Source organism: Ovis canadensis, chromosome 23 (genome assembly GCF_042477335.2).
Source record: "Ovis canadensis isolate MfBH-ARS-UI-01 breed Bighorn chromosome 23, ARS-UI_OviCan_v2, whole genome shotgun sequence".
Classification (NCBI taxonomy): Eukaryota; Metazoa; Chordata; class Mammalia; order Artiodactyla; family Bovidae; genus Ovis; species Ovis canadensis.
The window spans coordinates 47,860,274-47,874,926 of NC_091267.1; the positions used below are offsets into that span (position 1 = coordinate 47,860,274).

The following is a 14,653-nucleotide window of genomic DNA, read 5'->3' on the forward strand; positions in this document are numbered from 1 at the left end:
ATATGGCTGAGCCAAAGGCTGACTCTATTGCCCTCCCAACAGTCAAATTTATTTCTGATCTGAAACTACATCAGATTTCCAAGGACTAGAGAAAACATTTCCCATGAGCAAGAAATTAATTTGCAGGGGGAAATGAATGGCTTCCTCCATAGGCACCAGGAAACAACTTGAAGTGACCCTGAAGAGAGACCCCAGACAGAGCCCTTAGTTACATAAGATGGCCTGGACTCGGCCAAGGGTGACAGAGGACACAAATTTTGCGACACTCAGTAAGGGGGTCTGAGGATTCTTTAAACTGAAGTGCACCTTGTATTTAAATGTATTCCCTAGTAAGAAATGACTTGGGTTTTGTAGGTTATACTTTAGGGGAGAGTGCTGAATTTATATACTTAGAAGAAACTACCAAACGTCTGCTTTAGACAATTACATGTAAGCAAGTACCACTGAAAAGGCCAGATTAGGGGAGTCCATTGTGTTAGGACAGGCTACAAGAAGCCCTTTCCCCCTCTTTCTGCCCCTTATATTTCAAGAATTCCTTCCCCTCTCCCCTTTTATTTTAAAAGAAGCAGCACTTTAGAACCTAACTGGTATCTTAGGATTAGAAGGAGCAATATTTGAGACCATCCTCAGAAAAAAAAAAAAGATCCTCTGAAAGACTCTGTAAGAAAAATTCATTTTCCAATCAAAGCATATTAACTTGAACATCTCCCAACTCATCAGAAATCACTCAAGGTAATGGGAACCGTAAGAGGAGGAAGGGAAAAAAGAATGAGCCAGTGGGGGTAATTTTCTTCTGCTGTCAGATCATACCAGTTCTACAAAACAATCAGCCGAAGCCAGACTAATATTTCTGAAGCGAACATCTCTGCCACCAGCCACCTGGGCTGAGGGGAGACAGGGGGAATTCCTCATTCCACTCAGCCCGACTTAGTTCAAAAGTGCAGGTAAGCCAAGGGACACGACTCTCACTGACCATAAACTTCAGGTACCCCACATGGAGTGAAAGAGAAAAGTGAAAGTCACTCAGTCATGTCCGACTCTTTGTGACCCCATGGACTATACAATCCATGGAATTCAGGCCAGAATACAGGAATGGGTAGTCTTTCTCTTCTCCAGGGGATCTTCCCAACCCAGGGATCAAACCCAGGTCTCGTGCATTGCAGGTGGATTCTTTACCGGCTGAGCCACAAGAGAAGCCCAAGAATAGTGGAGTGGGGAGCATTCCATTTGGAGCAGCACCATATGGAGTGACGTATCCAAAACACGCATGCACTGCTAAGAGCTCACACCCTTCCCTCCACGTCAAGTTCACACAGTGCCGGCTATGCACCAGGCACTTCACATGGGTGTGAGCAACTCATCTCAGTCCTATGAGTTACATGTGTGCGTATGTTAAGTGGATTCAGTCACATCCGACTCTGCAACCCTATGGACTGTGGCCCACCAGGCTTCTCTGTCCGTGGGACTTCCCAGGCCAGATTACTGGAGTGGGTTGCCATTCCCTCCCCAAGGGGACCTTCCCGACCCAGGGATCAAACCCGCATCTCTTATGTCTCCTGCGTTGGCAGGCAGGTTCCTTAGTGCCACCACATGCCTTATGTTATGAGGAAAATGAAAGCTGGGTAGCTTGTCCAAGGTCACCAAGCTCTCCTTGCAGAGCAGGGACTTGAAACCTCGTGGTCTCACTCCAGACCTCACTCTCTTAAACACTGTCCCTGCCCATCATAGCGTATCAGGGTCCAAGCTTCACTTCACTGACTTCTCCCCCCACACATACACATCCCAGGCCTGCATCTGGCTTCCAGCAACACCCCACCACAAAAGACGACTTCCTTTTCCTGGTTCAGACTGGACCCCACAGATTGGCTGTAATCAGTACATGATTTACAGAGGTGTCATGTTTAGGGAGCCAAAATGAAAGGCTATCATTTAGTGTTGTGAAAGAGCCTCCTCATTGAAACCCATGCTGCAATGTAAAAAAAGAGAGGCCGCTCCAACCGTTTTCTTTCTTCTGCTGAGTATAAAGACTTTAACTTCACGAGAGCTTGGAGATGTCACCACACTCTGTAAAACGGAGGAACTAGGAAGGAATTCCTTCTGTCTCTGGGCCACAGAGTATATTTCACTCAGTGGAAAAGAAACTCAGGACTTTTTCAATGTTTTTAAGGCTTGATCCTAAACAGAATGCTTATAATCACAGATAGTGTCATATAATACTGGGTCTTTTTCACTTACAAAATTGTCCTCAATGCAACGAAAGTGGAAACTTGATACCATGTCAACTTCAGACAAAACAAGGTATAAAACAGGTCCAAGAGGACAATTCATTGAAAGTCTGTAAGACCATTTGCAAATATCACATGTACTTGCTTTATATGAATGTCTATGGCCATACACAGTATCAGAATGAAACTATAAGGGAAGGAATTCACTGTACAGAAGACAAAACAATACCCTTTTTTATTTTTAAAACTCTGGTGAAATAGGTTTCCATATGACATCCCATTTTTTAAAAAATTAACGTAAACCAACCTGCCTGTGGGGTTAGTCACACTATAGAGACTTCATCATGGTGTGTACAGATGCCTAAAGTATTTACAAATGTTATCTGTTAGGTAGTAAAGTTTTGTTGCCATTTTTCCAGCACATATTCCACAGTAAAATAAAGGGGCGATACTGGTGTTCTTATACAAAAATTCTTAACAAGTGGATAAAGGCAATTTACCTGAGAGAAGATTTGTTCTTGAAATATTCTTTTCACAACTGGAAATCTAGAAATGGGATGTAGTTGTAAAAGAAGCATAAGAATGTCTAAGTTTACATTTTCTTCTTTTAAATTATTTAAGTACCATTAAGTTAAAATGTTTACATTCATTATAAAAAATGTTGTTAAATCTTTTATGCAAATGATTTAACACTGATTGCTGCAACGCAAATTGCACTTTTTAAAAAAATTATTGTTTACATGGAAGAAAAATATCTTTTTGTTTGCTACCCTGTTTACAAATTCGGACTGACTTCGGGTCAGTCGCACAATGTGAACTTTGAGAAACGTCAGTCACAGTGTATGTTACAGTTACGATGCAGTCCTGCAAACCGAATGATATTTTTGAAGAGACCTCAAGAACCGACTCAGCCTCCGGAGGTGTGTACCAAACGAAGGATCTTCTCCATGAACGCGCGGGAAATCAGGGAAGGGGGCTGTGGAAAGGGGGCGGAGAAATTCTGGAATAACCAAAACCGATCAGAAGAAGCACATGATTTGGGGCAATACACATAAAACTTTGGTTTAAAAATCTCTTTCGATATTCCATGGCAGGCAAGGCCCCGGTCGTAGTTCCGGTTTCTGCACGTGGCATGATAGACATCCAATCCCCTGGCCGACCCAGAGACCAGCTGCCTGGAAGCGGCCACCGTGGCCAGGGAGGCTGTGGGCGGCCCCGGTCCTTCCCTGCAGAGGCGGTCCCTCTTCTCCTTGGGTCTTCAAGACAGGGCCCCAGGGGCAAGGCAGGGCAAGCCTCTCAGGAGATTCATCTCTTTCAAATAAAGGCACAGAAATCATGTATCAGAAAGATGTCTGGTCAGCATCTTCGGCCCAGTCCGGACTGCTTGCCAAGAGGATCTGTGAAGGCGATCCCGTGGGCCGGCAGCATCCTCCTCTGGTCCCCACGACCACTCAGGCCAGGGCCAGGGCGCACCAGGAATCCTGCCTCACCGACGACGTGACTTCGGCCGGCGAGGCCAGGCTGACGCCGATGTACAGCCCGTCTTGACCTGAGTACTTCAGCTCACTGTTCTCGGGGTTGGTGCTGTCCCCGGCACCGGACATCACCGAGCCGCCTGCCTGGTGGAAGAGGGGGACGGAGAGAAGGGGACAGACAGTTACTGATAAACGTGTCAGGCAGGGCTTCCCTGGTGGGGGCTCAGTGGTAAAGAATCCACCACCAGTGCAGGAGATGCGGGTTCAATTCCTGATTCAGGAAGATCCCACTTGCAGCGGAACAACCAAGACTGTGTGCCTCAACTACTGAGCCTGTGCTCTAGAGCCCAGGAGCCACAACTACTGAGCCCCACATGCCCCAGAGCCTGTGTTCTACAATAAGAAAAGCCACTGCAATGAGAAGCCCAAGCATTGGAGACTACAGAGGAGTCGTCGCTCGCCACAACTATAGAAAAGCTCGTGCAACAATGAAAAACATAATATAAAATATATTAAATTATTATTTTTAAAAAATATGTCAGGGAGAGACAATCGAGATGGTAGACTAGCTGGCAGAGCTGCTCACTGGGCGGTGAGATGCCCTTGACCCAACCCTGGTGATTTCAGCTCTTAGAATCAGCCTCCTGCTCCTGTTATTAACTCATGGCAAGAACCAGCCGGCAAGATCTGCATGGACACAGGTAGGAAGGGAAACTGGAGGCAGCCTATTTGTAAAAAGTGCCAAATGCTCAGATCTCTGACAGTGAAACAAACCACAACACACAGGTCCACAGGCCCTAAGGATGCCCACACATTCTAATCTCTGCAAAAGAGAAAGTGCAGAGCACTGCATGGACACACACACACACACACAGCAGAACCATGAGGCTTAGCAGTTCTATTAAAGTCTAAGAAGGAAAAGATACATCGTTCAGCAAGGGCTGATAAATGAAATTTTTGGGCACTGACTTCATGGAAAATTAACCCATGCATGCTGCTGCTGCTAAGTTGCTTCAGTAGTGTTCGACTCTGTGCAACCCCAGAGACGGCAGCCCACCAGGCTCCCCCGTCCCTGGGATTCTCCAGGCAAAAACACTGGAGTGGCATGCCATTTCCTTCTCCAGTGCATGAAAGTGAAAAGTGAAAGTGAAGTCGCTCAGTCATGTCCAACTCTTAGCGACCCCATGGACTGCAGCCTACCAGGCTCCCTCATCCATACACAGGCTTTAATTCTTCCCAAGAAGAACAGGTCATATTTGAAGCAGGCCACATGATAAAGAAAATGCTAGCCTAGCATCTTATATCTGTCATGATCATGACAATTATTTCTTGAAGCAAAAGGTCATTTTTCTCGTTTCATTCCCTCCATCCAAATTAAAAAAGTCAAATAGCAAACATGATATAATTTAGTAAAATCAAATCAAAATAACTAAAATCATGTTTAGACCATGGTTTGAGAAAACAGTTGCATTTGGCTTTTTTTTTTTTAATCTAACCAAATTCAAATACTTTTAAATCACTCTGTCCTCCTTCTAAAGCATTGTAGTTGTTTAGACATTAAGTCATGTCCAACTCTTTCGGGATCCCATGGACTGTAGCTCACAAGGCTCCTCTGTCCATGGAGTTTCTAAGGCAAGAATGGGTTTCCTTCTCCAGGGGATCTTCCCAACCCAGGCATCAAACCCGCGTCTCCTTCACTGTCAGGAGAATTCTTTCCCATTGAGCCACCAGGGAAGCCTGGTATTTCTTCTGAACTTTCAGGGTTTCCATAAACTACCATCTATTTGTCTTTTTAACACAGGTAGAACATCTTGCACTTTTCAAAGCATTTCTTTTTTACATTCACAAGCCCATTAAATCCTAAAACATCCATCTGTCTGGCCAAGTTGATGTTACATCCACTTCAGAGAAACACAGGGCACCAGACACAGGACAAATGAATGGGTCCCTGGCTCCACTCAGGGGCCTGGTAGTGGATGCAATCCTACCCTCTCCTCTCCAGAGATCTGGTTTTGTCTCGAATCCTCAGAATAACTGTATGGGACCGAGAGGCAGGACTGCAGGAAGTCTGACCACGGAACTTCCCCCCAGCTGGATAGACCGAAACAGGCCCTTCCACACTAACCAACCCTTCCCCTCCCTGGCAAAAAATGAAGGTTTGTGAAAATCCAGCAACAGCACACCCCACCAAAACTTATTTTTAAATAACATGAGCTTAAAGATGTAAACAAAGGGCTCCGGGTGCCTAAAAAAAAGGAAGTTTCACAAACTCACTGAGATGTCTAATATTTAAAGTAGGTTCTTGTGAAATAGATGAAATAACCCTGTTAAACAAACTAAAGCTATGGATTTACATACACATACAAATATGGTGGCCTTCCCAGGTGGCTCAGGGGTAAACAATCCAACTACAGTGCAGGAAATCCTGGTTTGATCCCTGGATCGGGAAGATCTCCGGGAGGAGGGCATGGCAACCCACTCCAGTATTCTGGCCTGGAGAATTCCATGGACAGAGGAGCCAGGTGGGCTACAGTCCATGAGGTTGCAAAGAGTCAGACACGGCTGAAGCAACTGAGCATGCATGTACAAATATGGTGATTCCTTTTAGAAAACCTCAGCTATAAGCAAACTAACCATGGATCCAGACTTAACCCCCAAAGAAATACATAAAAGGATGCTATTCAATTATGAAAGGAGTCTTCAGTTTAGAAAAGAGCTGTCATACAACTAGTAGAGTGAGGTCCCTCGTACACAATTGCCATATCCAGCTTTATATTAGCTACCTATTCTCCCCAAAAAGCATTTTCTTCGCATCTATCTGACAAATCTGACTTCACCACAAGGAGTGCTGTTTTCTGGAATGGAGGGGTGCCTAGACTGGCCCAGGAAGCAGCTCACCTCAAATGGCCAGACGTGCTGCGCTGTCACAAGTCACAACCAGCAACATCAGCAGGGCACAGCAGAGCCAGACAGTGGGGCTGAGAGCCTCAGAGACAGTCACGCCCGGGTGGTGTGGGCAAACCAGGACAGATACACTCAAAAGTAAGACTGCTCAACAGCTGTCATGAGTTTATGACTGTATGAGACAGGAAGGTGGAACGAGAGGTCCGAAAAGGAATTGCAAAGAAAGGATACCTTGCAGACGGCCGCAGGCAGGCTGCACGGTGGGACCAGCTTTGGCTTTCCAATTCTACCCTAGTTGCAGCCACCCACCTCCTGAGCCTCCTCCCCAGGAAACCAGCCCTACCTCAAGTATGTTCACGACAATTAAGTGAGCTAATGTTTGCAGACGCAGAATCCCTTGCCATGTTAAACATTCCTTCAAGGGAAGCTATTGTTGTGGGTGAGGAAAGGGTGTTCAAAATTGGAAGAATGCAGGATGTGGGGAGGCCTGCTCGCAAGACAAAACGGCTGAAAGGGAAGGACATGAAGCAACGAGTCAGAAGAGGCTATGGGAGAGGGAAACTGGAAAGTCTGACCTAGAACTTTCTCAGTTTCCTCACCTGGAAAACAGAAATAAACAGGCAGCTACATCAGGAGATTGTTGCAAGGGTTAAATTAGAATATATAAAGAAAGCCCTTGTCTCTGACCGTAGTCAAGACTGAGTGCATGCATGCTACTATGAAAAAGTGTTAGTCGCTTAGTCGTGTCCAACTCTTTTCAACCTCATGGACTGTGGCCTCCCTGTAGAGGAACCTGGTGGGCTACAGTCCATGGACTTCTCCAGGCAAGAATACTGGAGTGGGTAGCCCATTCCTTCCTCCAGGGGAATCTTCCCAGCCCAGGGATCAAACCTGTGTCTCCTGCATTGCAGGTAGATTCTTTACCATCTGAGCCACCAGGGAAGCCCTCTGCTACTCTGAGAATTTTGTTTTTGCAGTGAAGGAGCATGGACCTAATGGAATCTCCCCAATGTCATTCTTCACCAGGCAATTTGCAGCCATGGATGGGTGGGAGCAGCCAGAGCTAAGTTCACTTCAACCAGGATGTTATTCTAACCATCGATGATGGCTCTCCTCAGAAAGAAAGCCAGGCCCTCCTGCACCCTTTCAAAAGGTTCACTGGCCCTTTATTAAATAAGCTGCATTTAAGAAATATTAATACCCTGAATATTATTCTTACACCTGAACAACAGTCTTAAAAGCTACTACTGAAATGCTTATTGTCTTCTTTGTTCAGACAAAAATGTTATATGGCAAGCAAATCCCAAATTACATGGGTGATGTGCTCCTGAAAAAAATAACAACTCGTGTAAAATCAAAAGCAATATCTGTTACCCGTGAGAAAAAAAATAAGTACTTGTGCCCAAGGTTTGAGAAACTTAATTTTTATAATAGTGGAAACCATGGAAATAATCTAATGTCTCATAATATGGGGATGGTCTGAGAAAGCAAGGGATATCCACTCAGTGAACAATTATGCAATTATTGAACCTAATAAGATCATGTAGCAAAATAGGAAAAATCCGGTAATGCAATGTTAATTGAAAAACCACAGGAAAGAAACTCTAAATAATTACAACTTATCCACAGGCACACATAGGTATTTCAAGAGAACCTAGGTGAGGAGGTGAGGGACCACCTGAGAGGGCCCAACCTATTAGCCATCCATAGCTTCCTTTTGAATATTTTAATGGAGTGGCACAGCGCTGTCTAACTCTGGGGGAGAGTGGAAGATATCAGGTCTAAAACACAAGGCACCAGCGCTTGAGAAATGAGCTAGGCTGGACAGAGTCATAAAATAGCATGAAAAACAGGGAGGAATCAGATGGAGGGAGGATCAGAAGGGCCCACACACACCCTGAAGTCACCTCCACACCACCTGGCATAGATTGGAACCTGGCCAGCCATGCACGTGTGAACCACAGTTTCAGGTACCTGAAAACATCACACAGAGTACACAGCTGGGCCAATCAGTATAACCTGAGCTCTTGAAACTGGCATCTAACTGCAGAAGAAGTCTAGAACTGGCATAACTCTCCTTCCTAAGAAACCTGGCTTGTCACGTTGTCATGTTAAGTATCTTCCCCTCACTGGGCATATGCAAGCTGCCTCTCAAAAAGCAGTTTATTATGTTTGCCGGCTGGAGGGATGGGGGAAGGGATAGTTAGGGAGTTTGGGATGGCCATGTACACACTGCTGTGTTTAAAACGGATAACCAACAAGGACCTTCTTTAAAGCACAGGGAGCTCCGCTCAGTGTTATGTGGCAGCCTGGATGGGAGGGAAGTTTGGAGGAGAATGGGTACAGGTATGGCTGAGTCCCTTCACTGTTCACCTGAGGCTATCACAACATTGTTAATTAGCTGTGAAAGGGAAAGTCCTTCAATTGTGTCCGACTCTTTGTGACCCCATTGACTATACAGTCCACGGAATTCTCCAGGCCAGAATAGGAGAGTGGGTAGGCTTATCCCTTCTCCAGGGGATCCTCCCAACTCAGGAATCGAACTGAGGTCTCCTGCACTGCAGGTGGATTCTTTTATCAGCTGAGCTACCAGGGAAGACTATAATCAGCTATATGCCAAAACAAAATAAAAAGTTTTAAAATAAAAGTTAAAAGGAAAAAAAAAGAGAATCAGTTCGATTTGGGGAGAAAATCAGAGATAACTTATTATAACCCTGGACCCAGCACACACACACACAAAGACAAGTATAACTGTCAACCAGTTAAGGTTTTCCCACATCTACTTAAATCCCTGAAAGGATCAGTACACAGACATCTCAAAGCAGGCACGTCACTAACCTAAACCAGCCTAATCCCCCGAAAGTTCCTGAACAAAAGCAGGAGAGAGCACTCCGGACGCCCACAGCCGAGCCATCCTTCTTCCTCTGGGAGGCTGCCTGGCCAGCCCAGGTCCTGGCTCTTTCTCTGATCAAAGTGCAACCCGAGGGTGGAGCAGAAATCTGTTCTGTGTTTCCACTCCCAGCTTATCGGCCTCCACCCTCCCACAGACTGAAAATGGAGGCACTTCCTGTTGAAAGAATGTGTTATCAGCCCCGACCCAGGCCGGGCTTAGCACTGAAAAGCAGGCCAGGTCAGATGGGGGACCCAGAGCAACCAGCCGGACACCCCACCTCCTACAGGAATAAATTAATTTAGGGACAAGTAGCAGCTGCCGACGCGAACACGGAAAATCTCCCTTGGCCTGAGAGGCGACACAGTGATTTCTGGCTCACCCAGACTGTTTTCCCGTGAGAAGAAGCCTTCGCTCATTTTCAGACACAGATCTGCAAAGCCGAGGATTTCTGACTCGGTGAGCTCCTCAAGTGGATGCCCTGCGGCATCTGACTCACACTGGGGCCCACCAGGACTTCCCTGGCGGCTCCCTCGATAAAGAGACCGCCAGGAATGCAAGAGACCGGGGTTCGACCCCTGGGTTGGGAAGAGCCCCTGGAGAAGGAAATGGCAACCCACTGCAGTGTTCTTGCCTGGAGAATCCCCACGGGCAGAGGAGCCTGGTGGGCTCCTGCCTGAAGTCCGTGGGGTGGCAAGAGTCAGACACGACAACTGTGTGAGTCCTCTCTTTTCCTTTCCTCGTCACACCCCATAGTAGGCAGGCCCAGAGAAAGCCTCCTAAGGCCCTGAAGGAGCAGTTCTGGAAAGGTGACACATCAGAGCAAAGGGAACCCCTGAAAGACACAGCTTTTCCAGGAGAATTGCAGAGGTTCTCTGGCTTGTGAATTATAGATCTCGTTTCTGAGCAAGAAAACCAAAAAGGAATGGGCTGATCTGGAGAAACAAACCCAGCACCCCCAACGGGTTGGGGGAAGTGGGACCATTCCCAGAGCACAGGACTTTGAAGATGACCACCCTGCCTCCTCAGCGGGGGTTCAGGCTGTCAGCTTCCATGGTGTCTGATCTCTCCTTCCTACACCTCTAAATAAGCTGGGGTTACAGCTATTTCCTGGGCGAGGGGAAGCCAGCCACCCCTCACTGCTAAAGCTCTCGTCTCTTCTAGGGCTTCCCAGGGGGCTCAGTGGTAAAAAACCCACCTGCCAAGCAGGAGACTCTGGATCCCTGGATTGGGAAGATCCCCTTGAGGAGGAAATGGCAACCCACTCCAGTATTCTTGCCTAGTAAATCCCCATGGGCAGAGGAGCCTGGTGGGCTACAGTCCATGGGGTCGCAGAGGGGGGCACAACTCAGCGACTAGACAATAATGCAGGTAGATGGAAGAGATGTGGGTTCGATCCCTGGATTGGGAAGATACCCTGGAGGAGGGCACAGCAACCCACTCCAGCATTCTTGCCTGAAGAATCTCATAGACAGAGGAGCCTGATGGGCTATAGCCCACAGAGTTGCAAAGAGTTGGACGCAAATAGAGCCACTTAGCCCAGACTGCTTTCATAACCTCTAGGTTAGCCCCTGTGGTGCTTCACAGCAGCCTTCCTCAAAAGAAAAAAAAAAGAAGAAGAAGAAGAAAGAAAAACTAAGCGTATGTTTCAGCAAAAGTAGAAACACTTTCAGATAAACTTCCATGATCATTTCAGTTTGGATGGAGGGAAGAGGGGCCAGACACAAAAGTGACCCAGTTGACAGTCACGGAGGTAACACGAGGAAGCTACACAAACACGCACAGGTTCTGTCTCCGCCAGGACGTGTGAAAGCCATCCATGGTGACAAAACCACGAATTCTCCCACAACTGCTCAACAAAACTCAAGAAGAGAGTGTCACGGTCACCTCAGCCGATGACCCAACTCAGTGTTTCACAGAAGAGTTTATTTCTTTGTAATTTAGCAAACAAATTCTTTACTGAGAAGAGTTCATCAGCCACCCCCTTGAGCCCTCTTCCCCCTTCCGGGCCTGAATTGGCCAGGTTACATCCATAGGCTGCTGCTGCTGCTGCTGCTAAGTCACTTCAGTCGTGTCCAACTCTGTGCGACCCCATAGACGCCAGCCCATCAGGCTACCCCGTCCCTGGGATTCTCCAGGCAAGAACACTGGAGTGGGTTGCCATTTCCTTCTCCAATGCACAAAAGTAAGAAGTGAAAGTGAAGTTGCTCAGTTGTGTCCGACTCTTCGCGACCCCATGGACTGCAGCCTTCCAGGCTCCTCTGTCCATGGGATTTTCCAGGCAAGAGTGCTGGAGTGGGGTGCCATTGCCTTCTCCGATCCATAGGCTAGACGCTGCTATTTTTAAAGAGGAAAAGAATTCTTCTATAGACACACTCTACGCTGGGCAAAGGAAAAAACTGTTTTACACGTTTGTACACACAAACAGCAAGCATGTTGTGATGAAGGCTGGCCCCAAGTTTACAAGGACCCTGGGTTTATCAATAAGAGCCTGATATACTGAAAAAGTTCATTCATTTTTTTTCCCACAGCTTCCATAAGATGTTATGGAAAAATCCGAGCTACCTTTTTGGCCAAACTGATACAAATCTAAATTGCAGGGGGAAAAGGGTTTGTCCCACAACTTGAAGTCACTGGCCTCCTGAAGAAAAGGTTTATCTTCTGAAATGAACCAAAATGGATGACTTTAGTCAAATTCAGGGGTAAAAGATCCAGTGGCAAGATAAAAAACCTGGTGGATCAGGATCTTAATTTTTAGAAATTAGCTATAGGAGCTTGGATGAGCCCCCTGCTCTGGCCATTTCCGCTAGACAAAATGGACAGCAGTCCATGAACCCAGCAACACTGACAAGAAAGCATTATGGGAAAAAAAAGTAAGCAAGCATTATGAAACTGCTAAGAATCACAACAAATGAAAAATCGTTGCTATCAGGGAAATAAAAGTATTTAAACACAGTTACTTTGTTAACATAATAGCTTTATGTCTCTAAATTCCCTCCATGAAGAAAGATTTATGTCTAATGTCTTGGGATGGAAAAAAAATGCCATGCAAATAAATGCACATCACTATCAACTTCCAAGGTCATATTTAAACAGTGCTAGTCTTCTCGAGCTTCAAAGCTGTCTGTAGGCATCTCCCACTTACGCTACACTCTATTCCTAAGGACCAGATGGTGGGAATTATTTTTCCCCTTTAGTAGAGGGAGGAAAACAGGGGCTTTACAAAACCTTGGCAGCTCACTATAGTCACACACAGAGCTGGAGCTAGCGCCTGGCTGCCTGACTGTGTCCTTCCAGCTGTTAATCCGTGAACCCAGAGAATAAACTTCAGACCATACTCAGGCTCCACCATGAATCAGATGACTAAACATAATGAGAGCTTTCAATTACAAGTATTGTTACCCTGGTGGTTCAGTAGTAAAGGATCCGCAAGCAATGCAGAAGACGCAGGAGACCAGGGTTGGATCCCTGGGTCGGAAAGAGTCCCTGGAGGAGGGCAGAGCAACGCACTCCAGTATTCTTGCCTGGAGAATCCCATGGATAGAGGAGCCTGACAGGCTGCAGACCATGGGGTCGCAAAGAGTCGGACACGACTGAAGCGGCTGGGCACTTGTTCACGTGCTGTGTTTAATAGGATAAAAATATGATTCTGGAGCATGTGCACCAGCTCTGGTAAAACCATGCCATGCTAACAGCTACCAAAAGGAGCCATACACCAAGTAAATTATCATTTAAACATTGTCAAGTAATGACTTGGAATTGTTTACTCAAAAGACTCCAAATACCTGTTATTTGTTCAAATTGTTCTTCAAATCTAGGGTGAATAAAATCATCTCTTTTCACTTCAGCTCACAAACGCGTGAGCACTTGCCCTGATGTGGTAGGTAGCCGAATCATGAATGATCGCCTGTGTCAAGACCTGTCTTTGGAGATGCTTTTTAAAATTATTCAAATTTCAGAGAAAATTAACAAATTGGTCTAAACACAAAGCTAACAGATTGTATTTAATTCATACCCATTAGATCTTCATATTGCTAGTAACTCTTTTGGCAGACACCCATGAAATGCATAATAAATTACTTTTTGTTCCAGTAAAGGAATTCATTTTCTTCAAAGATTCATTTAGCAATAACATTTCAGGGCACCCTAAGCCAGATTTCTTAAATTTGGCTGTGTTTTCCCGTAACATTATTTCATGTTTTGTGACAATTTTGTATATTCTTATAGAGGCAGAAGAAAAAAAAAATCAGAGTATCTGTAATCTGCAAAGAAAAGTCGTGTTCTGAGATGAATCCGTGTAACTTGAGGCCATAACAAAAAGGCGACACCCAACCCACACTATTCTTTACCTAGCATTCTAGCTTTCAGATTGTGACAATGAGTCACTTATTAAACAAACCACAGTCCTGTGATAAATTGGGTGGACACATAGGTTACAAACTATTTAAAGAAGGAAACAGCTTTACTGTTTCCTAACAGACATACAGCCTCACTGGATATTAGTGTAGTAAGTGTATTTCTAACCACCATCCTCCTCAGGACACAAGCACACAAGGATAAAAAAGAAAAAGAAAAAACCGGGAAGTCTAGAAAAGGCCCTCAAATCAAAATGAAACTATGCAAACTCCACATGCTTCCACGCTCCTTGCCAGGGTGACGTGTGACTTTCTCAGTGAAGGCCAATGTGGTCAGACAGGAACGTGAGTGAGTTATTAGAAGGGGCTGTGAAAGAAGAAAAGAAAGGGAGCCTGGCACGTAAGGAGCGTGAAGATAAAATGCCAACAAAATATTTATGTTCATGGCTTGCAGCAAGTGGCGAGTGGTATATTAATAACTGCGATGATGGGCCGACTCCCTGGGAGCGGTGGGAGACGTCGGCTCCAGCCCCGGCTGCAAGGCGGGCTTGTCTTGTGACCTTATGGAGTCACTCTGGATCCTGGTTTACAAATGAGCCCCTCATAATACCTAAGTGCAACACTCTTCCATACCCTCATGCAAGATTAATGCCTTTTTAACTCTTTTTAATCATTTAGAGAAAAATAAATATCTTGGACTATAAACTCTTGGGTGGAGGAAATGGACGCTAGCCTCTTTTAAGAAATGCTTTTTAATGATTTTATAAAAATTAAATTGAAGGCAATTTGCATATTCTGCAAGTT

The 14,653-nt window shown here is 45.6% G+C and overlaps 1 protein-coding gene across 4 annotated transcripts in view; it reads right to left on the reverse strand.

Moving 5' to 3' along the window:
• Positions 1 to 2,427: 2,427 nt before the first annotated feature.
• GATA6 (GATA binding protein 6) overlaps positions 2,428 to 14,653 on the reverse strand; it is a 33,058-nt gene continuing 20,832 nt past the window's right edge. For all 4 annotated transcript variants that reach the window (XM_069568898.1, XM_069568897.1, XM_069568896.1 and 1 more), the window contains one exon: positions 2,428 to 3,844. In XM_069568898.1, coding sequence (XP_069424999.1) covers positions 3,677 to 3,844 — 168 coding nt within the window. In that variant the 3' untranslated portion in view covers positions 2,428 to 3,676. The remainder of the gene's footprint in view (positions 3,845 to 14,653) is intronic.